The sequence below is a fragment of the Colletotrichum lupini genome, chromosome 6 (assembly GCF_023278565.1).
Source record: "Colletotrichum lupini chromosome 6, complete sequence".
Taxonomy (NCBI): domain Eukaryota; kingdom Fungi; phylum Ascomycota; class Sordariomycetes; order Glomerellales; family Glomerellaceae; genus Colletotrichum; species Colletotrichum lupini.
Genome location: NC_064679.1, coordinates 1328902 through 1356732, shown reverse-complemented (window position 1 = coordinate 1356732; position 27831 = coordinate 1328902). Strand labels below are relative to the sequence as shown.

The 27831-nt window shown below is 52.8% G+C and overlaps 12 protein-coding genes across 12 annotated transcripts; 9 read left to right on the top strand and 3 right to left on the bottom strand.

The window, feature by feature from the left end:
* Positions 1-149: 149 nt before the first annotated feature.
* Positions 150-5532, top strand: CLUP02_11894 (peptidase family M13; the record flags this gene model as incomplete). Its single annotated transcript, XM_049290859.1, has 8 exons — positions 150-285; positions 467-912; positions 972-1205; positions 1250-2615; positions 2854-2900; positions 3018-3231; positions 3353-3416; positions 3747-5532. 8 exons carry the CDS (start codon positions 150-152, stop codon positions 5530-5532), a joined length of 4293 nt encoding a protein of 1430 aa, XP_049148004.1.
* Positions 5533-5584: 52 nt separating this feature from the next.
* CLUP02_11893 (uncharacterized protein) lies at positions 5585-5940 on the top strand (the record flags this gene model as incomplete). Its single annotated transcript, XM_049290858.1, has 3 exons — positions 5585-5666; positions 5778-5849; positions 5909-5940. The coding sequence occupies 3 exons, from the start codon at positions 5585-5587 to the stop codon at positions 5938-5940; spliced, it is 186 nt and encodes a 61-aa protein (XP_049148003.1).
* Positions 5941-6283: 343 nt separating this feature from the next.
* CLUP02_11892 (uncharacterized protein) lies at positions 6284-7027 on the bottom strand (the record flags this gene model as incomplete). Its single annotated transcript, XM_049290857.1, has 1 exon — positions 6284-7027. One exon carries the CDS (start codon positions 7025-7027, stop codon positions 6284-6286), a length of 744 nt encoding a protein of 247 aa, XP_049148002.1.
* A 651-nt stretch (positions 7028-7678) lies between these two features.
* On the top strand, positions 7679-8830 carry CLUP02_11891 (uncharacterized protein; the record flags this gene model as incomplete). The annotated part of the gene is made up of 6 exons (XM_049290856.1): positions 7679-7782; positions 7878-7974; positions 8046-8171; positions 8228-8430; positions 8520-8586; positions 8642-8830. The coding sequence occupies 6 exons, from the start codon at positions 7679-7681 to the stop codon at positions 8828-8830; spliced, it is 786 nt and encodes a 261-aa protein (XP_049148001.1).
* Positions 8831-9086: 256 nt separating this feature from the next.
* On the top strand, positions 9087-11099 carry CLUP02_11890 (uncharacterized protein; the record flags this gene model as incomplete). The annotated part of the gene is made up of 1 exon (XM_049290855.1): positions 9087-11099. One exon carries the CDS (start codon positions 9087-9089, stop codon positions 11097-11099), a length of 2013 nt encoding a protein of 670 aa, XP_049148000.1.
* Positions 11100-11157: 58 nt separating this feature from the next.
* CLUP02_11889 (uncharacterized protein) lies at positions 11158-14503 on the top strand (the record flags this gene model as incomplete). The annotated part of the gene is made up of 19 exons (XM_049290854.1): positions 11158-11188; positions 11246-11345; positions 11488-11567; positions 11629-11700; positions 11757-11856; positions 11892-12183; positions 12258-12577; positions 12634-12694; positions 12774-12951; positions 13084-13223; positions 13286-13308; positions 13372-13397; positions 13427-13470; positions 13528-13661; positions 13719-13892; positions 13968-14002; positions 14094-14145; positions 14258-14359; positions 14467-14503. The coding sequence occupies 19 exons, from the start codon at positions 11158-11160 to the stop codon at positions 14501-14503; spliced, it is 2001 nt and encodes a 666-aa protein (XP_049147999.1).
* A 255-nt stretch (positions 14504-14758) lies between these two features.
* Positions 14759-16384, bottom strand: CLUP02_11888 (uncharacterized protein; the record flags this gene model as incomplete). Its single annotated transcript, XM_049290853.1, has 1 exon — positions 14759-16384. One exon carries the CDS (start codon positions 16382-16384, stop codon positions 14759-14761), a length of 1626 nt encoding a protein of 541 aa, XP_049147998.1.
* Positions 16385-19007: 2623 nt separating this feature from the next.
* On the top strand, positions 19008-19318 carry CLUP02_11887 (uncharacterized protein; the record flags this gene model as incomplete). The annotated part of the gene is made up of 2 exons (XM_049290852.1): positions 19008-19105; positions 19171-19318. The coding sequence occupies 2 exons, from the start codon at positions 19008-19010 to the stop codon at positions 19316-19318; spliced, it is 246 nt and encodes an 81-aa protein (XP_049147997.1).
* A 43-nt stretch (positions 19319-19361) lies between these two features.
* Positions 19362-21852, top strand: CLUP02_11886 (uncharacterized protein; the record flags this gene model as incomplete). Its single annotated transcript, XM_049290851.1, has 16 exons — positions 19362-19421; positions 19479-19603; positions 19629-19763; positions 19804-19884; positions 19943-19980; positions 20048-20057; positions 20119-20214; positions 20254-20374; positions 20453-20522; positions 20582-20796; positions 20872-20965; positions 21031-21100; positions 21172-21297; positions 21417-21519; positions 21584-21631; positions 21676-21852. 16 exons carry the CDS (start codon positions 19362-19364, stop codon positions 21850-21852), a joined length of 1569 nt encoding a protein of 522 aa, XP_049147996.1.
* A 1764-nt stretch (positions 21853-23616) lies between these two features.
* On the top strand, positions 23617-23940 carry CLUP02_11885 (uncharacterized protein; the record flags this gene model as incomplete). The annotated part of the gene is made up of 1 exon (XM_049290850.1): positions 23617-23940. One exon carries the CDS (start codon positions 23617-23619, stop codon positions 23938-23940), a length of 324 nt encoding a protein of 107 aa, XP_049147995.1.
* A 1487-nt stretch (positions 23941-25427) lies between these two features.
* Positions 25428-26343, top strand: CLUP02_11883 (uncharacterized protein; the record flags this gene model as incomplete). The annotated part of the gene is made up of 4 exons (XM_049290849.1): positions 25428-25562; positions 25691-25851; positions 25938-26124; positions 26218-26343. The coding sequence occupies 4 exons, from the start codon at positions 25428-25430 to the stop codon at positions 26341-26343; spliced, it is 609 nt and encodes a 202-aa protein (XP_049147994.1).
* A 44-nt stretch (positions 26344-26387) lies between these two features.
* On the bottom strand, positions 26388-27059 carry CLUP02_11882 (uncharacterized protein; the record flags this gene model as incomplete). Its single annotated transcript, XM_049290848.1, has 3 exons — positions 26388-26465; positions 26521-26608; positions 26662-27059. 3 exons carry the CDS (start codon positions 27057-27059, stop codon positions 26388-26390), a joined length of 564 nt encoding a protein of 187 aa, XP_049147993.1.
* Between the last annotated feature and the right edge of the window lie 772 nt (positions 27060-27831).

The window sequence follows — 27831 nt, the reverse complement described above, 5'->3', positions numbered from 1 at the left end:
AGCGTCTCAGCTTCTCTGTCCGGCTAGTCAGGTCGCTTCTTCATCCCAAGGTCTGTCTATCAAGTACTTCAACTGCCCAAGAGTCTTGTCGCTGACTTGTGATGCTAGCTCTGTGAGGACGTTCGAAATACTGCTCGACAGTCGATAGAATGGCCCCCTTCACTGCGGCCGCGGATGGCAGCAGCCTTTGCACCACACCGATCTGTCTCGAGATCGCCTCAAACATTCTCATGAGTCTCGCGCCGAACCATACTGACATCGATCCGTGCACAGACTTTGACAAATGTGCGTCGCAGGACTCCAATTGCCTTTTGTTTCCCCCACTCGCATTGCCTCCAGCTCTAGTTTCCCCGCGCCCAAGCTTCGGATCCTTGTCTCACATCTTTTTCCGTTGTTTTCCTACTCGACACTGCTGCGGATTCTGCACGTTGCATGACTCTGGTTGGCTAATACACTTTCTTGGCAGATGCGTGCTCTGGATGGAAAGCAACCCATGCGCCTGGGGCTGGCCAAGGAAAGGCCTCATCGCTGGGTATTGTCGGGAGTGATGTCTCGATAGTGCTGAAGAACATCGTGGAAGGCACCTACCCCAGTGGACCAGACGCTGGATTTATCACGGCATCACTGTCTCAAGAGCAAATAGGCGTGGATCGGGACAACTTTCAGCTGATCGTGGAGACATACAATGCTTGCCTCAATGACACCGCCGTCAAGGCTGCAGGCTTGGGTCCTCTCATCAATCTCGTCAACCGTGTCGCGGAGGCTTTTCCTGTGGCCAATACTACAGAGGACAAGGAACGCAAGACCTCGAAGAATGATGCCAAAAATATGGGCAAGACACTACTGTTCTTTGGTCAACTCGGCATCTCTACTTTCGAGTCCGTCACTGTTGACTTTGATGACCAGAATACGGTATGTTGATCTGGGACCTGGGAGCCCGCCACTATGGATACATACTGATTTTTAAGCAGAACAAGACACTCATATCCGTCGTCCCCGGAGGCACGCCGTTGCTCACAGGTTCTGTAGCCAGAAATAATGATACCGTTGCGGAGTATGAGCGCATTATGGCAGCACTTCTTCAGGCAGTACACCCGGCGAAACTCGATGTTATGAATGCTCAGAGACTCGCTCTAGCCGTCACTAAGTTTGAGAAAGACGCGGTCGCTTTGCAGGCCACTGATGACAGCAAAGCAAGCCCAACTGTGAGTGATACCCTGACCTTTAAGTCTGACCGATGAACTGATAGCCACCAAAGTCACCAGCAAGGAAGTTCAAGTTGGAAGAGGTCACAAGCGTGGCCCCAGAACTTGGTCATGATTTTGTCATCAACAACTTGATTCCCGCGGACTATACGCCGGATCAACTTGTGTTTTCCCCAGCCTACTTTGGCAACCTATCTCAGCTTCTCGCCAACACCTCTGTCGAAACGGTCCAAGGATTTTTCATCTGGAAAACAGTATCCACCTTCTCCAACTTCGTTGAGACAGATGTCACGGAAAGATTGAACGACTTGAAATCAAAGCTTCGCGCTACAGATCCGGAGTTAGTTGGCAAGCCACCGAGATGGCAGCAATGCGTCGGTCATGTGGATGAGGGTGTCCCATGGAGTGGCTTACCTGCCGGGCTCGGCTGGATTCTGAGCCGATTCTACCTCGATAAGGCATACTCGAACGAAGCTCGTGATCTGGCTATCAACATGATGGGCACGATCCAGCAGGCCTTTATCTCGCGCCTCGGCGAAAAGGACTGGTTAACATCCGAAGTCAAGAAAGAGGCCGAAGTGAAGGTCAATGCCATTTCGAAAAAGATTGGTTATCCAGACGTGTCTCCGGACACCACAAACCCACGCAAGCTTGCAGATTATTACAATGGGCTCAAGGTTACCGACTCCTACTTCGACAATGCCCTTGCGTTTGCCACTTTCTCTAGCAAGTCGCTGTGGGCTCTGCTTGGCAAGCCTGCTGATAAGAACATTTGGCTGCAAACCCCATCAACAACAAATGCTTACTACTCTACAACCTTCAACGATATTGTCATCAATGCTGGTATCCAGCAAAAACCCCTCTATAATGTTGCTTATCCCTCATATGTTAACTATGGCGCACTTGGCACCGTTCTTGGTCATGAGCTCACCCATGGCTTCGACAACAGCGGGCACAATTACGCTGCCAACGGGTCTCTCACAAACTGGTGGGATGAGCAGAGCCTCAAGGCGTTCAGTAATCGTACCAAATGCTTCGCCAACCAGTATCAGCAATTCACGGTCATTGCGCCTAATGGTACGAATGTTCCCGTTCGAGGTAACTTCACGCTCGGTGAAAACATAGCAGATGCCGGAGGTGTGGCGACAAGCTATGCGGCGTGGAAGAAACTACAGTCAGACAAGAAGTCTCAAGATTTCGACTTGCCTGGCCTGCAGAGTTTCTCGCATGACCAGATTTTCTTCTTGAAATGGGCACAAAACTGGTGCGACGTGTCGTCTTCGAAGGTGTACGATGTCTACCTGCTTGGGGCCGACGTGCACTCTCCAGGATTCGCTCGTATCAAAGGGCCCTTGGACAACTCGAAGGACTTCCGCAGCGTTTTCAACTGCCCCCAAAGACAGCCTACATGTGAGCTTTGGTAGACGTCCCGCGGGGCCTTGAGACGCCGATAGCCTCGGTTTCCTGTGAGAGAGGAGTATCGCCGGCGATTGATGCTGCCAGGCTGTATTGCTGGGGACTTGGCCCTCCACTCGCTATCCAAGCCTTTATGCATCATAGATTAAATCAAGAATCATTAACCTCTCACAACCCATATGTCAACGATCTCTCATGATGCAATTCCCGCCCATCTCACATTTCTTCTTAGGTGCCAAATACGGACATCCGTCACCGAAAGGAATCGTGCCACCGAGAGTGAGACTCCACCTCAATTCATACGGGGCACTTGGCATGTGCAGGAAAGGAGACTTGGATCGGTGAGCTTGATCGTTTTAGCAAGTCTCATGCTGCGATGCATTTCCAATATGACAGACGAAGGCTTCGGCGCCTCAACGTGGGCTAAATTTGTTGGATATCATCACCGAACCGGATACCAGGCACAAGATAGAGCTCGTCCCGGAACACGCCTCCGATCTCGTCCGGATCGGCACCGGCTGTGACGGAGGGAAGCCCTTCTTACCCCAGTTCTTGGGGCATATCCGAACAGATGCTACTCTATCATTGCCCGTGGATCACCCTGTCGATCGTCGAGCTCCAACGCGGTCACCAATACACACCAGAAACGTACATTCGCCAAGATGAGAAAGAAATGTCGATAAGTACCTGATTTGCCCCTCCAACTGACAATCAATCTCTAATTATTACAGAATGCCTGCATTGTGACTATACGAGTGGAAAGCGGTTCTCGCGGTCCATGACCGCACTGTGGCGGTGTGTGGCTTTGCCCACACCCCACTTGCAATTTCGTGCAGGAGAAGGGTCCCAGAACATGGGTAAAAATAGGGTACTCATCGGTCTCATCGCAGCTCTCCCCATCGACTTTGACGCTAGATCCATATTCGCATCGCGTTGAGAGGATTTATGATGTCGACTGACGAGCTACCAGCGGAGCTATGGCTGCTTGTCAGCAGCTACGTCTCTCAGTCCGATAGGGCACGCCTGGTACGGGTCAACCACAGATTCCACGACATACTCAATCGCAAACTGTATCTCCAGAGTATACGGGACGACGCGTCGGATTGCGTCACTTACGCCTTGAAGACTGGAAATCTCGATACTCTCAAACGCGCTCATCTCTTCGGCGCGGATATTGCCAAGGCGTATCCCGTGGCACCACTACCATGGGGGGGGTCCCAGGGGCGACGGAAATCTGGACAGGATGACGACCTGGGGCACCCCGCTGTACCAGGCTGCCGCAGGAGGCCGCTATGAGATGGTCAAGTGGCTTCTAGATCAGAATGTCGATGTCGATGGCCCCGGGAGAAGCCTATGCAGTTGTATGCCAATCGGGAAGAGGGCAAGGGGCCGTTCCTTCCACCCCATCTGTCGCCCTGCCCGCACATCCTTACATGTGGCCCTGTGCCAGCGACACAGCTCCGTCGCTCGCCTCCTGCTTTCCGCCGGAGCATCTCTGACAACTCAGTTGCAGGGTAGGTACGCCATGAGAAAGTCCCCTTTCTGGGATTCGGAAGCGGGCGCGGAAACATGCCCATCCCTTCCACCCGCCAGAAAGGCGAAGTTCTGGTTAGCAGATGCCATGCAAAGTTCGAGGCCACATAACGCCCTGCACGATGCGGCTCGTGCTGGGAACTTGGAGGTGATGACCGATCTCGTCAAGAACCGGGGCCTCTCGGTAGACAGTCCTGACAACAGAGACGCCACGCCGATTCAATACGCCTGCGAGTATCGTCCCTCAGAGCGCAATGTACACACGGAGAGAGACGTTGTGTCACATTTGCTCAGCCTCGGGGCCGATGTGGAGATATTTTTCCAACATGGAAACTCATTCATGACGCGGGCACTCGAATTTGCCATCGCTCAGGGTCATATCGAGGCCGCCAAGCAGCTTATGACGGTGGGAGACAGCCTTTGGACCGCTTCTGCAGACAACGGCCCCAAAGAATCACGGCTAAAGCTGTTGTTGCCAGCGATAATTGATACAACCGGGCCCGAATGTAATTCGGTTCTCGACTCGTTCGCTCAAGTCGTCGCGGACTTCATCCGGGAGACCCAACGGACGCATCGGCCGGAATATGCCCCGCTTGTAGGAGAACTTCAGTCGACCTTTCTCTTCGTCTGCGAGGTCTCTTGTGGCGTCGATCGCGACTGTATGGATATCCTTCGCCCTTTCATGGACGTATTGGATTTCGGAGACAAAGTGACTTTGGAGCAGGATTGCCCCTTCTTGAAGTTCATCAGATGGAGCTTTGCGGAGCGGAACGGCTTATGGCGCGCAACTTTTCCCTTGACTATGCCTCCCGACAAAGAGCAGGACCGTTTATCGGGCTCTTCTCTCGGCATGCTCGCTCTCTGTGTTACGATTGGTGTGATGGACTGGGACTATCAGGGGCGGGCCCTGACGACCTTAAACTGGCTGATGACCCAGGGCGCGAACCCGATCGGCATGCGAGACACCGATCCGGACCCGTCTCTCACCCCCTTTGTCTACCTGATGAAGAAGATCACGGTGGGCCATCCGCGAGAATCGGAGCCGCTGACCTTTGTGTTGGGCTCAATCGGCCCTTTTGTCCGTCTTCTGGTGCAAAAGGGAGCGTGGATCCCGTGCGGAGAGGATGATATCGGAGGAGTTGTTCGAGTATACAAGGCGTGGGAGATGTGTGTCCGCGACTTACATGAGAGGCCGGAAACCGCGCCAGAGTGGGCTTTCGCGATTCGCGATGCGTTTGATGACTGGTCTGACAGGCCCAAGGTTGAGGAGGTGCTGAGGCAGCACGGTCTTATTGACGAAGATACTTGTGTCGATTATGAGCAGAGTGAAGTGTGGGATGAAGAAACCGAAGAGGAGACCGAAGAGGAGGCCCTTTAAGGTGGCATGGAGGAGATTGAAGTGGAGGATACAGAGGAGCACAATAACAAGCATGGATTTGAGTCTACGCTCGAGCTTGACACCAGAGTCGAGGGACTGGAGAATGGCGAGCTTGACGCATTGTCGGATTCGGGGTGAGAAAATGGAGACTATTACTAGGATGAGTGAGAGGTTGAAGGAAGGGTGTGGGGGGTGTTGGAGAAGAGGTTATTTAGATTAAGGTGATCATGAATACGGGCCTCGAGGCTCTCAGAGCTCTACGGGCGTGGATCTGAGCTTGAAGGAGGTTGCGGCCACGAGCACCCTATTTCAACGGCGTGAGCCGAGGCAGAGGTGAGATGTACGAATAAGTTGTAGACGATACCCAGGTATACAGGGCTCTGGAAGTTGAATTCCTCGAAAATGTAATGAGATGTAATTTATAGCGAAAGAGAGCAACATGATCCTTATCTTCTACTTTTCACAAAATTGCACACACGGGCAAGTCTCCAAATACGCTCAAAATGACTCAAAATCGCATTCAATAATAGCTAGCAGGTTCATATCAGACTTGTCATGAAATACTCCAAACCCGCTGAAATGCTGTGAATCCCTCGCTCGATCATGACGCCGTATGCTGAACTTGAACCCTGATAAATGCTCAAAATATTACATTCTCTGTCAGGGCATGCCTCGCATCAGCCCGACATCCTTATCGAAATGACCAGCTCAGATGAGACAAAAGTCATCAAAATACCAACCCCATCCCATCTCAAAAAGCAGACGCCTCCTCCATCTCCCTGGTGTACAACACCCCCTCAATCTCAGGCGTCCACTTCATCGCCCTCCTAACCTTTCCAAGCGCCGTCCTCAACTCCCCCCACGTCCAAAACTCATCCATCAACCCATGCGCCTCGGCATATAAACTCGGCAAGCGGTACTCATCCTCCGCAGGACCCAATAACCTCACAATCCCGCCGTTCCCAACCTCCTCCTCCGGCTGCGGAAGCGGCTTGAACTCGATAAAGACGGACAGCCTCCTCATATCGGTGAAACACCGCGAACAAGCCCGCAGAGCCTCCGCGATACGCCGCTCGTCGAGGAGAACGGACCAGTGAATCCCTACATTCTCGATCCCCGGTTTCGTGGTCCAGAGTGAGTCCCACGCGCCGAGCCGCGTGCGGTAGACGAGCGGTGGGAGGTAGATGATATCCGATGAGGGCACGAACTCCAGGGCAGGCGGCGGCGACGGGCGGGAATCCTTTTGGACGTCGTACGGGTGCGGGAAGGGCCGGAGAAGGGCGCGGGTTGCTTTTCGCGATTCGGCGTTTGTGATGAGGGCGGCGGCACGGGGGTGGCGGTACTCGCGGGGCGGCTTGATGAGGTGGGTGTCTTCTCTGTACTCGAAGACGCGGGGTTGCGAGCTGAAGGTTTCCCAGATGAGGAGGCGGAGCTCGAGGGGGAGTGTCATGAAGGGATGACAGCTTTGCGGGGGTGGGAGATGTGGCGGTGTCATTGTTGGTTGTGAAGACGTGAGGATGGCGTTTGTGGTTGACATTATGAGGTTGCTTTCACAGTAGACGTGTATGTAGCTCAAACTATCCGGCCACTGCACCCGTATCAATTTGCGCTTTCTTAATTGCTGGCCTCGTTCAATCGCGTGAGATGGTAGTCTACGATTTGAAAGATGAATGGTGACTTTATAACAGGGTGTTATTTGACGTATGTAACCGCAAAGCGAGATAACATGAGATGAGATGAGATGGGACGGAAGGAAGGTGACAGAACGTCAGCCTTTTCAGCTCTCCGGGCATCGGGCGGCTGAAGTATGTTGGCCGCCCCGTCAACCGATGAACGCGGAATGCCTGCGTCGGCGGCCCTAGCGGCGGGAACGTGGTCTCACTTTGGCAGCCATTAGCCATTTGTTCCTCGGCTTGTGTGAAGAAAAAAGTCTCTCGTGGTAAAATAGATTACTTGTAACCTGGGATGGAGGGATCGCCTGTCATGACGTCGGATGGTGTTTTTTTTTTTTTGGACCAACACTAATGAACCGGCGTGGAACTACTCCGTAGGTTGTGAAAACCTCTCTTACCGCCAGGTGCCATGCACATCCGGGAAAAACGGGTTGAACCCTGTGAGTTTATCCTGCATCATGAAACTTTGAGCGATGGGCATGGTTTCTTATCCGCATGTTATTCCCAGGGTTTTCCAGAGGCTAACATGCGAATGTAGCGTTGCGACTAGAGAATATGTCGTAGTCAAAGGACAAGAGTGACTAAGTGAGCTGCTGGGCTCATCCGGAAGATCCGGTATGCAAGGCGGCACTTGACTCCGACGCCGGGAAAGCTTGAATAGACGAAAAAAAGACCCCTTCGTCAACGTTGCGTGATCGGGCCTGGATTCTCTCGCGACAATCAAGGCGTGTTCTCCACCGGTGCCCGCTCATCCCTTGAGTCGGTCGCAGTCCGTGACTAGTGTCCGGCGGCGTGACCGAAGGGATGCCCCATGTAGCATTGTGCCGTCACTCACCGAAGGTACCTAAGGTACCTCCAAAGTTCCAATATGGCTATCTGACGAGGAATTATCTTGTTGATTGCAGCAATCAAACTTACCCAGTAGCTCATAGCATATTTGATCCTTCGCGTTTACTCATCTCATCGGTGAGGGAAATTTGGGGGCGTTTTTCTTATCTCTTTCGAGCCAGGGTTCAATTGAGTTCACTGGCGCGAAAAATTTCGGGAATAAAACACGAAAGCTTGGGCGGATGGGAGGCATTGGCCGCCGCGGCGGTGCGGCGCCGGTCATCGGCGATGTGGGTATGTTTTCGCCGGGTGGATCACGAACGGCGTACAAGACCGGCATGGTCGGCGTACGAAAGCTTGGAAGGCATCGCCGCCTCCTTCTCTCCCTACAGCGACTGTAAGATCGTCAATTCAAACAGTGAGTCGCTCAGCAGTAGCTCAGAGTTTGGGATAGGTCGAAAGAACGTGCTGTCTCTCACGCACCAGAAAGGTTGCTAGTCTTCATTCTCACGCGAAGAACCTGCAACGATACGCCTATAGCTTCATTCCAGTTGTACGCAATACTTTCAAGCGCAATTTATGAGTCGCCAGTCTGATGAGACACGGAGAATGTACTTTCAGTGGAAGATTTGGCGGCCCGTAGGAGTGGAGTCCGGAAGACGAGAACGGTTCGGTGGGGCCAGTCTTCCGGAAGGAGGCCGGGGCCGAACTTCAACGACGACCCGGAGAGTCCCTTGGGAAACCACTTTCAGAGGTCTTTTCCGGCTGCGCAATATTCTTTGCATCAGAATCCTTGAGATTGTCTGTAAGGAGAGTCAATGGAGAAGGAGAAAGGTTGAGCTATCTCCTCGTTCCTTCCAGGTTCTCCTTGGTGGTTACCCTGATGATTTGCACGGAAGTAAATAATTACCTTGATTTCGCCTCATCTTCGTGTCTTTGAGCTTTTTGAAAGACCTCTTATCATCCTCAGAAATTCAGCTTACGAAAAGCCCTCGAATTGATCGTCTTCCCATACCACCAAACACAGCTCATATCCCTTACTAACGGACCACCATGTCGTCAACTACACCGCGCGCGGAATTTCCTGCCGAAATCTGGATAAAAATCTGCAGCTACCTAGACAGCTGCACCGTCGCCGCGCTCGCCCAAGTCAGCATCAAGCTCAACGTGAATCTTCAGGAAGAAGTATACCTCGCAGCGATACGCGACGGCAATACCGACATCATCACCAGGTGCGCCGCGACAGGGAACCTGGCCACTCTCCAGCGCATAGCGTCCCACGGCGCCGACATGAATAAAGCCTATTCATTCGAAGCTCCTCAGTGCCTCGAAGACTGGGTAAAACTAGAATATCGGAAGGAGTGGGAACGCCGAGAGGTTCTAAGCGATGACGGTATCAAGGTCGCGCTGTCGAAAGCATGCTTCGCGACGCCCTTACACCTCGCCGCAAAGGGTGGGCACTACGATACCGTCCGGTGGCTTCTGGATCAACACTCTGTCGATATGGAAATGCCGGCGAGGTTTCTGTGCCAGTGTATTCCCCCCGGCACCTTTCGGATTCCCGGTCGTGTGATGGGGCAAGCCGTACCGGCCTGGACGCCCCTACACATTGCTATTTGCAACCAAAAAGTCTCCGTCGCCCGCCTACTGCTCTCCCGCGGCGCTTCGTCTCGAATCGTAAGCGTGGGCCATACTTCGCCAAAGTATCCCCTCTTCAACCAGGTCTTCGCCAGTGCCTTTGAGGGGTTGGATCCGACAAAGTCATGGGTTCCAGCGGTGGTGGTTTCCGCACTTCAATCCGCCGCCTTTTCCGGCAATGGGCCCATCATCAAAGAGCTCGTGCAGTGCATGGGCGTGGATGTTGATGAAGTCGTGGTGGAAAGTGGTGCGACGCCGTTGTATTACGCAATAACGGCACATAACGAGCTCTCGGTGGCCCTCCTGCGACGTCTCGGGGCGAACCCGGAGCGGCCCTTCACGCTGGACAGGCTTGATGTTCACTACGATAACGCCTTCGAATATGCTCTGGCCATGGAAAAGACCGATCCGACACTGAGCGTTTTTGAATTATTCTCATATAAAGTGGCACCTGACATCTTCACATTCTCATCAAACCTGGCAAAATCAAACGCGGCACTTCATCTCTTTTCAGAACCGGGAGGCGCCTGGTACTGTCCTTCAGAAACCAAAGGGAAGATCGTCTCCAGGCTGAGACAATCACTCTCAGCGGCGAGGCCCGAATATTGGGGCCAGGTGAATGGCACCCCTCTGGCACAGGGCCTGAACAAGATGATGCCGGATATCTTGTGGCGCACCATTGCGCAACACGAACCACACTTTGCGCCTCTTGATCAAGAGATCCTCGACTGTTTCTTGATTGCATGCCAATGCAATTTTCCAGCACTACAGCCCTCCACCCTTGAAGGGTTCTTACACGCGTCAAAAATCCATCTTCAAAAGGTTGTCGATCTTCATGCTGGATCTAAAGTAATAGAATACGCCGCCGACGCTAACCTCCCCGACACTCGATCCTCGGCTTTTTCAGACATGGACGTAAAAGATGATCGTTCCGAGGCCACGACTTGCACTGTTGGAATGCTTGCGCTGCATGCGACGGTCGCCGCCTTCGATCCTGGGGTCTTTCTAAATGAAGACAGTAATGAAGCCCTAGTTCGTAACGCCAAATGGCTAATCACAAAAGGAGCTTCTCCAACTATAACACCTGGAGTAGATCTGAAATGGAGCCCGCTTCCTCACTTCTTCGACACTATCACGCAGACTTGGGATAGGTATTGTGTGACCGATGCTTTTCAGGGTGGAAGTTTGGCTGAGGTATTAGCCAACATGATCAAAGTCCTTGGGGAGGGTGGTGGATGGTTTCCCTTGGGGGAGGATAATGACGAGGCCATGTTCAGCACTGTACGAGCCTGCCATGCTGCCCTTGGCGCTGTGTTGCCAACGTCGTCAAGTGAACACAGGAGAGAATTTATTGCAGAGGCTCGCAATAAGATTGAGAGTTGTATGCCGCCCAAAGTGTTCAAGGCTTGGAAGAGCTTGGATCAATGACGGACGGGACTCCTTGCAGCACTGGGTAGAGGCGTCGTGATAGTTGATTTCTACGTATATGCCCGATAACACCGAAAAGGTGGTGTATAGTTGATTCTCACCTCCCTTTTCTTTCCTCCATGACATCCTAGCCCGTTGAATTCTAGTATCCATTGAAGACTGTCCCAATATTCAACTGCATCAGACGTACCCTGCTCATCAAGGTCTCTTCCCCTTCCCCTCCATCAGAATTCGATCATCGCCTTAGTTGCGTTTCGCAGTTGAAACCCGGACGTTGATATTCAAACCATCTAAAGTCTAGCGTCGGCCCCGGAAGCTCTAGCCACGCTTCCCCTAGTCCACCAAAGCCTACTAACTTAGCTTCAACTCATTCGAGACGGCCTGCCAGCGCCCGGACGTTGAACGGGCAAAACGCCTCTCCCATACGCCTCGTGGCCTCCTCTTCGTTCCACGCCGGCGCCGGATGTAGTGTCATAAACGTACTTTCGGAGCCGGCTGGGTGTTTCTGACACTTCAGATCATCGTCCAGTTCGTCCAATGGCATCATTACGTCTCAACCTGACGTTGGCCGCCACCGGAGCTGTTCATCGCACCGTCGCCAGTGCTCTTACCCACATCATTCAGATAGAGGGTGCCCCTGAGACTAATGTAGAATAGCTGGTCAAATCAGATCTTCAAATGAACCCCCATTCACTCTGATATTGAATCATCCGCCTCTGACAGACATCATGGCAACCACGCCATCCATCGACGATCAGTCAGAACGCTATCTCGTAGCAATCTCGCGAATAGTCCCCGCAAGACCAATGATGGACTGCAACCCGCGCCATCCTACCTCACCTCGAGAGAGCCGGAAAATCGGTTCCGATCTTGTCAACGTCTGAGCGCCGACTTGGGAGGGCAACACTGCAGCCGTGGCAGTGTCAGGAGCATGTCAAGAAAGCACGCCAGCCACCTTCTCGGACGCCTGAACGCCAACTTGCATCTCGGATTCGGGTTTTTTGATGGGCGATTTGACGAGACTCTGCCGAGACAACGAGAAAAAAGAAACGTCAGCAACGAGAGAAACCCGAACAGATACGTGGTTTGAACCAAACAAGTTCAAAATCAGGTCCAATACCACCGTCCATCACTGTTCAAACGGTCAAACCACATCAGAATTTCGATCTACATCAAGCATCACAAACATTCACTTCCGCCATTGATGATCCAGAACCTGCATTAGCCCTCCCACCCACGATTCACTGCCGGTACCAACACAGCTCACCAGAGAACCACCACTGCAACCCATCTTTCGGCTTCCACCCGCTATCAAAACACCGAGAAACAAAGACTGAATCCTACCTTACGCACTTAATGCAAGGCACGCCGCGGGAAAAAAAAACCATCGAAATACACCGCAGACCGCAGGCGTTCATTTCTTTCCCTTGTGCCCTCCCCCTCCTGCTGCATATCGGTGCCCGCGCCGCAGCCAAGAAGTGGTCGTACCCTCAGATTAGCCCTGCAAAGATGCACCCCAGGCCTGCATGCCCAGCCCTCATCTACTCCTAACCCCCAACGTACGCATGCGCGCCCGCGCCCGCGAGCCGCGAGCCGTAAGCCGCGGAAAAGGGTAGCACTCCTACTCCGTAGTTCCGTACCAAACGCCGTTCATCACTGGTTGACCACCAAAAGCCATCCGCACGGGCGTGGTGGCGGGGGAAACCAGAAGAAAAAATGAAAGCCACAATCGCAAAAGGTAAGCCCAGGGCATCAAGACATGGCACCGGCACACGTCCACCACGTCAACTCGTGCCGTCCTGCCGCCGTCGCATCCACCCAAAAGACGCAAGAACTCTTTTTGCCCTTCTCCGTTGCGCGGGGGGGGGGGAGTCAAAGGTTACAAGTTCGCCCCTCTCATGTCTCTTCTCCCCCGCTGAAGTCGGGTAAAGGCCTGGTAGGAAGTCAATTACTAAACCCGAGAAAACCTGCCGTTTCCTGGTAGTTGCCAAGGATGTAAAAAAGAATGAGGGTAGCCGGCCAAACGTTCGCAATCGCCCTCCCACCACCCGGAAAGCTCGAAAGCTCTCCCCCCCAATCCACTGCAACCCTATCAAAACGGGGTTCGGCGGGTGGGCAGGGGAGGTATGTAGGCAATATGGGTGGTGGGCAAAGTTCACAAGACCCAGGGATGCCATGCCGTGCAGTATCCCGTGCAGTACGTCCGCACGTAGCCGCGTCCCCCCCCCCCCAGAAAAGCCGCATAGAATCATGAACTGTCCCTCCCGGCCAGAGTTTGCGGCTCTCTGTCAGACTGTCGTCAGAACTACAGCTGACATCATGTCAAGCCCCTTCAGACTTTCAGAGTTGGCCCATTGATCCCTCCAACTGGGTGTCCTCATTTTCCTCCATCAGAAACTGTGAATAGTACTGTACCCAGACAGTCAAGGGCGGAGGGTCACACAGAAATGAAAGGATTGAGAAGGAAGATAATACCCTGACGCAACGACAATCAAATCCCATCGGCGCCAAGTTTACCAACGCTCTCAACGGCCACGACTCCATCCCCGAACACACGCCAGCGTACCATCGTCACAACTGAATAAGCCACCTCCCCCTCTAACCACATGGCGAACGGAGACCTCCTCAATGCCTGACCATGCTTTGCCGTCGCGGCGTTGCGTTTTTTGCCTCCCTCCTCCCCATCGCCATTGGAGTATCCATACTGGCCAAAAAAGCCTGGGCCAGACAAGATCCAAAAATGACCCGGATCCTCTATCCCCTCCTCTCTCTCTCCACCCCCACCCAACCAGCGTCGCGGGAAGTTTTGAAACCAGGGGTTCCCCGGCCTCCCAAGCAGTGAATGTACTGCAAATCGCCCGCTGCCAGATGGTGGAATGATGATGCCGGGAATGATGGGACCTGTCAGTGGCCCTACCAGAACCAAAAGAATGGGCGAATTGGCCAGGCCTCCCATGAGCAATTACTATATGCGCCACTGCTGATGGGACTCAGCTCAGCCCCCAAAAATCAAGACCCGACTCATGAGCTTTGCTGATCCGTCCATGTCAGCCAAAGGGGAGAAAATAGCTTTGAGGCATGAGGAAAAAGAGTTCATCAAGACAAAAGATCGGATTGTTGTCGAAAAAAGAAAAAAAAGACGACTCGCGCCGGTAAAGCCGAAGACTGCGTACGCTCGGATTCGTCATGCGGTCATGGGAATATGGCCTCGGCCCAAAGCAGGGACCCGCGAGTGTGGCTGGGGAGAAAACCGGATTGAGGTATCATGAGTTTTTATTTTTCATTATGGATCGAGTCCACTTGCTACGTAAGAGTCCAGGATGGACTAGTTCAGAACCCATCCTCTCCATGCCATGCCTCTGTGAAGTCGCTTCCAACGCTCGATGCTTATGCCTAGCACCTGAACTATCTGGATGTGACTGAAAATGTCCTTTTTTCGAGCTAAATGACGAAGTCCATGTTACGAATAAAGGACGACGCTCTCCATGTGGTATCATATCAAAGACGAATCGCAAAAACGTGTAAATCCAGCCAAAGAAGAATGTGTCAAGGAATGACGGGTCGTAATCATTTAATATCCGTTGCACTGATCGCGTTGGTATAAATCAGAAAACGGTCGTGTCGGCGTGTTTAAAGTGTGGCGCTGGCGTTGGCGTTAATTAAGGCGTGGCGTCCTCATCGACCAAGGTTTGTAGGGTCATGGGATCTCGGAGGCGTCGAGCCTTGTGAATGGCGACGAGGTAATCGACGAGGCCTTCGGCATCTGCGCGCAATGCGTCCAGCTCCTCCTTGGTACATCCGGTTGTTTGTGAGTCCTTGCTTGGATAGCGGTAGGCGGCAAAGACAATGCCGCGATCGTTCTGGGCCACGTCTTGCGGACCCGGACTCCGGGGGCTCGAGTTTGCGGAGCCCCTTCGACCTGTGGCCGTGTGGAAGGCGTGGCCGTAACCCCGTGCAATCTCGCCCGCCTGCGCGTCGTCGCTGCGGTATTCCATCCAGCCCTCCTGCTTCAAGATTCTGGACTGAACTGTGGCCGAAATGCGGAAAGGGCTAGTCAGGTTCGACAAACCGTAGGCGGCGAGCAGACGCCCAGTCATACCAGGAGTTGTGTCCACCGTTGGTCCATCCATGGGCCCAAGAAGAGAGTTTCTCATGCTTGAGGGCCTTGATGAGAAATCCAGAGAAGAGCGGAACGTGGGCGACGACGACTCTGACGCTCCTTCGGGCCACAAGTTGACGATATATACAAGGTCGAACTTGTGTTTGGCCGCGATCTGGGCAACCTGCAGCGCTCCTTCTTTGGCGACGTCTTCAGCATGAATAGAAGATGTCCGTCGCTTGGAACCGACCGATGACACCGTATAGGCAGGGGTCGGCGGTGAGGGTGGTAGCCGCAAAGGTGCCGGCATAAACGGGGTTTCCGGGGTATCCTCCAACTCTGGCTCTTCCAAGATGTCTTCGTCGGAGAGGTTGAAGAAATCCATGACATCTCCACCTTTGAGGATCTGGCTTGATGAAGTGATGGATCTGTGAGGTCTGGACTGGCCCTGGGGCCGACGCAAGGCAGCTGCCTTTTCCTCTCTTCGACGTCTTGTCGCTGCAGCAGCCGCCTTCCTCTTGGCCAAGCTTAACTCTGCAGAATCCCGGGATCTCATGTCGTTGATGGGCCTCATTTCTGGAGATGCGGCAGGTGTTGGCAGGTCTCTGCTGAGTGAAGAAGAAGGCCGGCCCTGGGATCCCTTTATGCTTGAGTCGTCCTCGTGGTCCGAGGTAGGTGGGGTGTCGGCTCTGGGAGGGATGATGACAGAGCTGTGGCGGTGCTCGAGGGAAACTTTATGCGTTGTGGGTAGGGTTCTCGGAGAGAAAGTGGCACTAAAAGGCGAAGCCGGGGATGGGGATGTGGGAGGAAAAGGAAAATCGAATCCACGCAGACTTGCCACCGGCTTACTTTCCCTGCGGTGATTGAGCGACATGGAGCGGGCTGGAAGAGTAAGAGTTGTCGTGCTTGCACTGCTGAGGTGAGAAATGTGTATTGAGATACGCTCGGACTGGTTTTCCGGGAGGCTCTGGGCACGTCTCTCATTTTGTGATGCTACAATGCGCTCCTCTCTAGCCTTCATGCGGGAGACTCGTGGACGGATGAAGGAAGGCTGAGGGAAACTGTGGTCTAAACTTGCAGTCCTGGGACCCGATGACTCCATGGTTGGCGTTGATGGGCTTGTTTGGACGGAGAAGTCTTTTTTCCGGGAGAAGAGCTTCTCCAAGCGGTCGAAGCTGGTAGGCATGGTGAAAGAGGTCGAGTGAAGGCTACTTGTGCGTGTTTGTCTGATCTCCAGAGAGTTTTGTAAGTTCTTTGCGCTCGGATGTGAGATTGGCAGGAGGGCCACTTGGGCAGACAAGAATAAAACATACCAGATATGAGACGTGGTTATAAGTATTATGAGTTAAGTCAACCGCGAGAGGCGGGTGGTTGGTATGACGAGGGGAAGAAATTTTTAGAAATCAATCCTGTGAGAGGGACGTGTGTGGTCGTCGAGACACTGAGGTGTGAGGGAAGGAGCGAGGTAGAGAGTAAAAATGGGAAGAAGAGGCCTCGGCCACAATGTTGAGAGCTGACCAAAGTGAGGTCACAGTGAGACAGAAAGTTCGGGGGCCACGAAAGTAGGCAGGAACACCCGGGCAGAAGTAATGGTAGACCAGGAGAGGCCAACAATTGGAGTGAATCGAGTCTCACTGGATCAGCTAAGTGAATCCAGAACACCCCAAGGTGACGCGAGAGTTGAACCGGTAATCAGGCGAAGGGTCAGACACAGGAATGAAGTGGTCCCTCGTCTGCGCGACGTCGGCTGAACGAACTCGAGAGCAATGAGCCGAAGAATGGGCCACACAGAAACCCTGACTGAGAATGTCGTGGAGAGATTGGCTGGAGGCGGTACTTGTACGATCAAGATTGTACGACTCTTCGGTGAGACAGGTCGTCAAGGTGAGATGGGTCGTGATATATAAATGGCGGGCATCTGGTTTTTTTTTTCCCCTGAGCTTCTAGGTCGTCGTCGACCGAACGAAATGGTTGGGTGGGAATGGGGGGCGTTTTGTAGAATTGTGCTGCCAGAAGGAAAAGGCGAGACACGAAATGGGAATAAGAAAGGTGGAAAAGTGGAAAGAAGTAGTAGGTACCGCAGCCTTCGGTATCAGTCGGATGAAGCTGTAGGCAAGGGGTAAAGGCAAGGAAGGTAGCTCAACCTGGAGGTTGAAGCTGGAGCTAATGGCAAATGTGACTGTGAGGTGAGGGTGAATGCGATAGGACCGAGCAGGGAATTAAGTTATAAGGATGCTTATGATGGAAAATGAAAAGTCGACCGAAGATCAGCACAAGACCGAGGGTGAAGTACGGTACTGAAGGCTAAGTAGGGACACGGGCATGAAGAGAGGGACCGGAGAAGTGAAGGCTTTAAGATATGACAGTCGAGGCTGGTTGAAACGCGGCGACGGGACGGGCCAAAAGACTGAGGTACTTTTTGAGGGTCGAATACTCCTCAAGGCGAGTGTGAGAGGGTGAAGGTGACGGGACTCGGGAGGGTGAGGGTGCGCTCAGATGTAGAGGTAGCGTCGGGGTCAGAGATTCGGGTCGAGGGCCAGATCCAGGTCCATGTCCATGTCGAGCTGCAGCAACGCCGGGGAAGGTAAGTGTGGCTGCTGTCTAAGGTCCTGTGTGGTCTCTGACACTGTCGAGAACCAGTGTCTCTGACGTGAAGTATCCGTATGGAGGAGAGAGAGGTTCTAGCGGGCGTGGGAGCAGGAGTGGACGTGGTGGCCAGTAGGAGTGGGTGAAGGCGAGGGAACGAGAGGACGAGGGCGTATTGTCCCGCTGTATTAGTGCGAAGAAAGGCGAGGACTGTGAGCGAAGTTCGAGATGGATGTCTTAGATTTTGTGGACGAGACATGAAAAGTGCAAAGAGTGAGGGTGAGAGTGAGACGAGAGACGAGAGACTGAGAGTCTGAGAGGCGGCGAGAGACGGGTAGGGAAGAAGCTAGACGGCTGGATGAAGCTAAGAAGATACGTACCGAGGAGTTCACCACAAGCCGGTGCCACATGCGTAGCCATCCCTGGAAAGGCGCAGACCGGGGGTGAGTCCGCGGGCGGGAGAGGCAATTGGAAAGTGGGATGGTGGGGTGGGGCGCACCTTCTGGCTTCGCGCTTTCTGGAGCAAGGGCAGGAGCTCTCTCAGTCGCAATTGCTCAGTCAAAATTTCTTCCTTCTTTCCCTCCCGACCAGTATGGATGTGGGTGGACACGGCAAGAAAGAAACAGGGGTGGTTTCTCATGGCTCAGCAGGGATTGTGCAGGGTTCTCAGACGTTGTGACTGGATATGTTTCTTGAGGGGGTTCATTTGGGGCCTAGCTACGGCTCTGACACAATTCGAGGGAAAGAACAGCCCGAGGTCGACCTCAAGCTACGGATTCTCAGAGGGCAAGAGCAAGCAAGCTGCAACACTAAGGTAATAACTACGGTAGCAAACCCGGAGGCAGGACCGATCGTGAGAGGCAGCGCAAAGCAGAGCACCTGAAATAAGGTGCATATCTTGACTGCCCTACCTTACCTTAATTCTTACTTTACCCCATGCTCAGGACCGAAGAGCCAATTGACGCCCAAAGGGCATTGTCAAAAGGGAAGAGAAGCGCATGAGCCGATGCAAGGGCAGAAGCACCCAGCTCTGCATGGCCCTCTTTTTGCTGGTTTTTTTTTTCCTTGCTGTGCTTGTGTTCGTCAAATGCTCAAGGTATCTTTCCCGGCGGATCCTCCTGCCACTGCACCTACCTGCACCTGCACATTGAAGGTAAACATCGTATGTACTTTCTCACTCGGTTCCTACCTTGCCTGAGGTGGGTGCCTACCTGGTATGAGAAATGAGAGAGACGGCAAGGACGATGGAGGAGGACCAAGAGGGAAAGAGCACCAGTGCACGGAACAAGGGTCCTTCGTTCCTTCCCTGCTGCATCTGCAGGTGACGAACCTTTTTCCTTCGAGGTTCAGTGCCCGAGTGCTGAGGTAATTAACACTGGAAGTAAGGCATCTTTCAGTGCTTTCCTATCACCATCTCGAGTCCTTGACAGTCATCTTCTGTTCCCGTCATTTTCTCGACATTTTTATCATATTCGCCCAGACCTACTGGCTTCTTGCCGCTGCACGCTCTATGCCCTTTTCGCTGCCTCTTTGATCATTTTGTTTCGTTTCGTTTCTTATTTCACTACCGGGCCAATATGATCGATCCCCTCCCAACGACCCTCCGATCCTTCATCGCGCATCGTCGCCCTATCTTCGTCACCTAAACACGAAAACAGGATATACCAACCGTCTTGACAATGCCAGCTCCTCAGTGGTCCCCCAGTCTCTCTCTGGCTCTCGAGCCGTCGTCCATGCTAGACCTTCCGAGGGCCAATCACTCCCGCAGCTTCGAGGCTGAATTCGGACCCTCTTCCGTCAGTCACCAGAGTCTTTTTGTGTAACACAGTGACCTCCCTTGTCAGTATCGAGCAGGTTTGCTTGTCATCTGTCGGCGGGGGAGAGCGACATCCACCAGCCACTCCTGCCATCTATCAAACCCATCACGGCCGTTACGTCTTGTCTCTCGTCGCAAACAGCCTCGACGCCACCCACCAGAGGTCGATCCTGACAAGATGCGAGACGCATGACATGAGATAGCCTCAACTCAAAGAAAGACCTCAGGAGTCTTTGGTACCGATACCTACGTCGCATCATAGCTCTTTTCTACCATGTCGCCAGGTATTGGGCACCGAATAAGCCTTTTCTTAAACGATTACGCACTCTATTCGCCGTGAAGCAACGCCATGCACGACATCTGGCGAGCCTTTCAGAGACGTTGAGAGTTGCACCCCCGGATTCAGGCACACTTCGGGCAGCTTGACCCAGGCATGAATTGTGCCAGTCCGCACCTAGTTTGATATGATGCCGCTGTGATCGGCCTCTTCACCCCGGCTCTCTCCACCATCACGGAAGCTTGGACTTAACGCCGTCAAATATTGACAGCAGCACCCTGTGCAACCTTTCTCGCTTGCATGCAACCGGGCTCGAGCGTCGTCTTCAACACTGGCTGTCACCTTTTCCACTGCCTCGTGCCTGTTGATCCCGCAGACACGACTCGCTTTGTCGTCAGAGCGCAAATTCCTGGCAGATAATTGGCGCATTGCATAGCCAGGGCAACACGACGAACGATTTCGAGGCCGACCTGGCAGCCGCGCTACTTCTGTTACCTGTAAGTTGTAACCCTCTGAGGGCATCACCGAAAAGATCGCCGCCGCTAATGCGAACACGCAAAACTTGTCAACATCAGATGAGTGTCCTCATTGCAGCCACAATGACCCCAGGGTGCTGCATCGAGCCAATAAACCAGCACTATGAGGGTGCAAGCAGGCCAGTTGAAGGAAGCTTTGCATCTTCTTACACAATGCCCTACTTCCAGGCTTTCCTGTATCATTACAAAGTACGGATGTCAAGGCCGAGTGGACGATTCTTTGTTGTCTCCAACATGGCAACCCCAAGTTGACCCAGAGAAAATCCACCGGGATGCCACCCTGGCATCGGAAGCGTCCCATTTCTATCAACGTCCCAACACGCAATTTACCCTCCGGCGCTGCTTTTCCCCGACTGGATTTTAAGAATTGGGCCCTCGGCAGCGTCTCCATATCAAATCTTCCCTTAGCTCCGCTTCCTAGCTGGGACGTTGTCATAAACCTTCATTGCTGAATGCAGTCACGAACTTTCCTCCTAGTTGACAGCCCAGCCACCAATGGCTTGAATTTCTTGACGAGACGAGACTACGGCCGCGAAACGTCCCGGCCCCAGGGTCCAAACTTCAGATCCAAGAGCTTGATCGGCTCGAATGAAAAAAAAAAACGCCCCTTTCTCTAGTCAGAGATCCTTGCTCAGAGGAGTCCCTGGATTTAGTCCTATGTCGGAACGGGCACAGCCAACCGCTCTTGTCACAGAAATCTCTCAGTTTTTTGCTTTTAAACGTCTGTTCGACTAGGCTGGAAGACACCCCACTCGTAGATCGGCCCGTGACACCAGCGACCTTGAGCCACGAAGCCATATTCATGTTGTGAGTGCGGGTCTAGGGAGGACTTCCAAACGCAAGGGGCAGGCCAGCTTGACCAGCGTCTTGCGCAAGGGGGATTCGTCAACAGCAATGGGAAGAAACGCCTAGAATAGGTGTCGCTAAGCAACTTCTGCTCGCAAAGCCCGATTGGAAGACTCTTCAAGAACTCGCAACTCTTTGGCTGACCGGGATTCCGCAGCTTGATGCCAATGCCCGAGCTCGTCTTCAACAGGGACCTGCCTACCTTTGTCGGAGCCGCTCTTCGGTCGCGACTCGACAGCCCGTGCCTACCGCAACCTCATGTGACACAAACAACGTCGTGTCCTTCCTCTACGATACGATCCAGAGCTGACAGATGCTGGCAAGTTGGGTCGTCGCCTCACTCCTACCGTCAAGCCCGCTTTCGAGACTCAAGTCAGTTTACAATGGAAGCGGTCTAGTCACTTTGGTGGTCTCAGGTCATCGTCGACCACACAATGGGCAGTTCTTTTGGCATACCTTCACCCAATCCCGACTCTGACCTCTCATCAATGGACGATTTTCCGATGGATATTCATCAGCAGCTTTACCGTTTCCGGGATTTTCATTCGATCACAGGGCAGACCCGCTCCAGTACGGAAACATCGCACTGGTGACTGAGACAATACCTCCGGACGCCGTACTCACGCTTCCGGATGCAAGTCGACGGTCGCCAAAGTATCTGGGTAGCTCGACCTGAGAGGGGCAAGCTCATCCAATTGACCGTCGTCAGTGAGAAGATACCAGAAATCATGAGGGCTGGTGATTGGCCATGGCGGCGTCAGCCAATACACAAGCACTAGTTATGGCAGTGCCGTCAAGCGAAGGTACGCCACAGTCTCGACTGATTGCTTTTCCGACTTCGGTGTGGACACCGCCTCTGCCACCTCCCTCACAGGTCAAATGATTTAGCCAGTTTGTGAGCCACCCAATGGCGCCGATTTTGGGTGAGCCCTTCGTAAGCTGTCGACAAGAGGCCAAGCAGGTGTAAAAGTGCTGCAAATTACTTCAGGAAAGAGACCCATGGCACACTTTACACAGCGGCTAACAACATGGTGTCCTCTGAGGTATCTCGTGGCGAAAGTCACCGCGGCTGTACTATTGTGCATCCGATAAAGATGGGGTTTCCAATACCTACTGCTAGACTTGAGACCTGCATAGTAGGTGTTGCGCGAGGCAACCAGCATCTAGAGGAAAAAGCAATGACTACGAGGCATGATAACTTGGCCATCGTGTCATGCAACTTTTCGAGCGTGGGCATTACTTACTTCTGTCCGCGACTCGCGAGTTCGAGTTGATATTTCCTGTCCACTGTATCCGCAATGTCAACTGCCAATCACTTGAAACGCGTACTGGCCCTGTCAATATTCTTCCCCATGACAGAAAAGGGAAAAATGACTTCGTAGTAGTCAACGACAGCAAACCAGCTTGGCGGAGGTCGCTAGCCGAGTCTTGCAGCTGTTCATCGCCTTTCTTCCCGCCCAAGGTACTCAAAGAGTGCTTGCTCCTAGACTTGATGCGACGTTGGTCCCGAAGCAGTTGGCATTGCGCTCTACATAACCAGATCATCTGCCGTCAGTCATTGCATATGGTCCACGGATGGATCGACAAGTTTACAAGACTGCGATGCGACTAAGCATCAATGCCATATCACCAAATACGACTGTCTATCCAGGCAAGCCAGGCTCCATAAGCTTCTATCCCGCGTGACAGGCATTACAAATTCTTCAGCTCATCTCCTCTTCAGCTTACACAAATACTACCACGGTTTCGGTCGTCCAAGGTTTTTCGCGTCCTTGCGGGCGGCCGTAACATATAGTAGTCGTACTGTGTGTCCAGAGCACATTGGCTGTTCTCGTATCACGGAGGATGAGCCTAGCAAGTTCTTCCCACACTTTCGTTAATTCGATCTCTTGTCATATCTTGTCGAGTTAACCATGAACGGCTAGATTTCCCCATTCAATCACAGATGTCGCCAGCCGTAATAAGTACATAATCGGGCCATCAGACAGCCACACCCTCCCGAGCAAGCCACACGATCTCATCGCCAATCACTACCGAAGGCACATCACCGTTCTCGGCACCTTTCGACACTCTGTGACGCACGGGTAGCAGCGATCTCGGGCCATCACTTTTGATTTGGATTGGCAATATCGGAAGCAAACCACCTCCAACCTTGAAAGCCACGAGCTCTGCTGTAGCTACCCGCTCTCGTCGATTATCTATCGGCCAAGCCCCCAGAAGAGAGACATCAAACGTGTTTCTTCTAAGCTTATTAGCAGGAAAACGATTCCTCGCAAAAGCAAAAGCCATAGCAGGATGTGTGTGTACCTACCAGCCTTCGAGTCAGAAAGTCGCCTCTCCGTGCCGGATGACGACGAATGCCTATGTCGGTGGCGGCAGGCCTCCATCACCGCGCAGAGCTGGTGATGCAAGGGGTGCAGCAAGCTCTCGCCCACATCGTGCTCACAACGTGGAATCACGACCGGGGTCCGGGAACGTTCCGGTCCAGATACCCTAATGCTCGAGATGTAGCTCCAGCATTGAACACCGGCGAGACCGGCTTCCCCGTCGTGCAGCTTCCGGGAATGCATGACGGCGCGGCCCCTCCCAATGGTGTCCATCTGCTTGCAGACATTTGCAGCAGCAAGACCTTCACACTGTCGGTGCAGGTACGCTGCGGCCGATGTGGCCGGGGATACTGAGCGTCTGCTTCCGACTGCGGTGGGTAGTCGGTCCTGAGGTCTGGGCCCTTTCGCTGTCGACTTAGTGCTCTTCCCGTCGAAGCCTTTCCGGAATCTTTCATCACCTAGCGGAGGTTCACGGACGTACGGCTCTTGGCCACGACGGCCTTACTAACAAGCCACAGGCTATTTCCGTCGCCTAGTCGGAAAGCAACCTGACTAATATCTCTATTCTGGACGGGAGTCTCTATCCGGCATATAAACGGTTGAAGGTAGCCAAGATCTCGAGATCTAGGACGTCGAGTCGAGCCTACGAGGTTGCTGCCGGGGAAAAAGCGATTTCCATTCTTGGTATCACAGAGGTAGACGTGCTCCAAGCGGATCTCGTATCCATGTTCTCTCACTCGTGGAACCGACAAGCTGGGACGGCTAGTAAGCAACGACCTCGAGAAGCTACGACACGCGAACACGCGACATGCGACACCAACTGAACAGAAAAATGTCTTCATCTCCACGCGGGTCCCAGCCCCAGACATACGCAAAACCATTGACCCATCGCTCCCCTCCTACACATGGAGGGAGTGCGTAGTCGACGACCGAAGCGACCCAAGCTGAGACAAAAATGGAAAAGTTTGTGCAGTGGTAACCGTTCCAACGGGCGCGTGCTCTGGGATGGAGTAAGTAAGTCAGTAAGAGAGACAATGTAATCTTGCGCGGATGCTGTGACAGGGAGGCGGGTGAGAGAAAGTTGTGGAAATGAAAGTGACAACGTTTTAATATACCCCCGGTGCCCCGGCGCCGCGGCCGTTGATGGCGAGTTACGCAGGGAGAGAAAGCTTTAGATGACGGGATAGATGCAAAGGGATGATCTATCCGATTTAAATCCTGGAAACCACGTTTGAACGTTTGGGCCTCCTTGTCTTGCCATACAGAAGAAAATCGGTTTGTTTTCCTTTCCCTCTCCCACGTTTTATTGTTGAACTTACAGGAACTATCGAGCGTTGTGCTGTGCTCGGCAGGGACTCGGGAAAGGGAGTGGGAGGGATGGGGAAGAGGGAGTCACCTGTCTCTCATATCTTTAAGCGATACCGACCATGGATTTCACCATTTGCTAGTCTGGTCTTGTTCGATAACCGACGTTTCGTTTCATCCTGGAAGCTATTAGTTTAGGCGTGCCAGGTAAAGCATTCTGGTGTCTGACTGACGCCCGAGGCGAGCGGACTTTGCATCACTAAGATTACAAGTTGACCTACGCAGCTTTGACGGCATGTTTCGATCTTGGGCTTACCAGACCTTTGAGAATGTGACGAACGTTAAACTACGTACGTCGACTGCTGACTTAACGAGCGAGATGTAAAGTCGTGTTGAGTACTCCATATTGGAGTGGTGTATGAGCATCGTGTCATTTGTGCTCGGGGTACTTGCTCGATTATAGAGCTTCCGTCATCCATGTGAATCGATGATACGTGTGTGATTGGTAGTAACCTTGCCGATGCCGGGATGAGTATATGCGTCTAAGGCCGGTTCTCCAGGTGGGCGTACTCTACCTCGTTGCTGTTCCCTTCGTCCTCACATTGTACTTTGGGGTTGGGTGCGATGGAGAAGTGACTCGAGTTGCTTTCCTGAAGATTTTCTACCTGATGGTAGAGGGATTGAATCAAAGAGGTGCTATGATTTCTTTGCCCTTTTCCGTGTGAAGCCTCTTCTTTGACCAATTGGCCGTTTATCAACCTGTGTAAATCAACAACCATCTTCAACCTTGGCAATATAGTCCTCAACGCAAGATGTTATACGTGTAGACTCTTCGAGACAGCAATGTGGTAATTCACTCACAGATCTCGGCGTAGACATCAAGCTGCTGTTGCTGGGCATTCTGTTCTATTGCATCCGCGTTCCACGAGCCGCAGGCCTAGAGCAAGGAAAATCGCCAATGTCTTTGGGGCGATGAACCGAGGTCATTAGTTCGTTGGGTGTTCCACGTGGAACTCGAGCATTTGAGCTTAGTGACCGGTTCTTAGTGGCATAAGGGATGATCTAGAGCAACTATGGGATATTTCTCCTGTCATTAGAGTCTCGGGAATCATCATTGAAGACTTTCCATTGCTATCTGACTATCTTTCCGTACCCCCACTCCGAAGAACTACACAGAAGCCCTCGGCCACTTCGGAACAAAAGCTTGAGCAAACAACTACGAGACGGGTCAATGTACGTTGGTTTGGTTGTGTTTGGTTGTAACCGTATCATTTGGATCTTCTCCTGTCTGCCTAACACATCTGACGATTGCAGTCCAGCACCTAGACCAAAGTTGTCCGAGAAAGATGCGTTTACTTCCATATCTTCTTTCGCGTCTCACACCAACCCAATGCCGGCGACTCATGCTACCCACCCGAATGGCTAACCGCGAGGAAAGATCAAGCTGTATGATATTGCCAAAGTGGTGGAGGCTGGTGTCTTTTCATCACCAGGTCCTAGACGTTGGCAAGAACCTTCTCCCAAATTGCCTTGCACGAAGTCTTGTGGATCTTGCGATGGGTCCTTCGACAGTCCTTTGGAAATTTCAGCTTCACTTTTCCAAGAACCCCATCGAGCTTGAGTACTTACGATGCCGCAGTACCAGGCAGCCTGGCAGTGACCGCACTCCTTCAGGTTCATACCGTGGTCTGCGTGAATCTTGCCGCAATGGAAGCAGCTAAGCCCAAGCCGTTAGTCGATGCCTCGTATGGACAATCCGGCTAGACTTACCTTGGCTCGTCAAAGTCTCGAGGCGTTCCCGGCTGATAGTTGTCGAGTGCAGCAAGGAATTGCGCTTTTCCGGGGTCACGGAAACCAAAGTCCATCATCGGCAAGGCAAAGCGATATTGGCAAGGCATCTTGGGAACGAGGTCGCGTAGACGCTGCATGTCGTCTGCCTTGATCTTGGCTCCACCACGCATCATCAAGGCGCCGACCACAATGGTTCGGTACTGGCCTTGATGCTCGTGTTCGAGGGCTCGATACTTCTTGAAGAGTTCGTCGCCGACTCCGGAGTCAAGCCGTCCTCGGATTTCTGTGACGAAACCGCGGAGGAATTGTGCATGTTCCTCAGCTTTGTAGAACTCTCTCGTCTGCACAGGAGCAACCATGTCGGTCTTATTGATCATGAGAGATCAAGCTTTTCAGGACCATCGCCGAAAGCTTTTCTGATGGCGGCGACGATGTCAAGATCCTTGTCGCCCTCGAAAAGCCCTGATGTATCATTGTTCAGCAGAGAATAAGAGAGGGGAGGGCAGGACAGTATACGAAATCCCCAACGACCCATGTCTAGGTTAGAAGGTCTTTCTGGAAGGACGAATAGACCAACGATTTGAGATCCTGAGGGTGACCAGACCGTAGGATGTGATGATTCAGGTGCGAGAAGGTCCCCGCAAACAAGGAATCACATGGTAGGAGCGAAAGGAAATGGAGTGAAGTCGGCAAAGTCTGAGACGACGTGGAAGAGTTGAAGTAGGCAGGTAGAGATGTACCTCATGTAGACGACGGGATCACGCACCTGCCGTTTGCAAGACAGGCAAGGGCAACGACCGCTCCTTCACCAAACATCTAGCTAGGAAGGGGCAAACGTTACTCTGAGGCAGTCGCATGAGGTAAGCGTCAACACGTAGAGAAGACCAAAAAAGAGTTCACCCCCCCGGTGCTGGACTGGGGGCTACATCTCTTGGTGCTCATGCTGGGATTCGAACTCGGGTACTCTCGTATGCGCTGAGCCTGTCGTCGAGTAGGCTGGTTGGTGTAGAATTCAATTGTTGACCATTAACCACTCCACCACCCAGCCAGTTTGACCTGACACGTCGACCTAGACGGGCGCCTCCTGGCTGGTGACAGGAATGGACTTGGAGGGGTATATATGGGCTTCCTGGGTATTCAGGTGGAAGG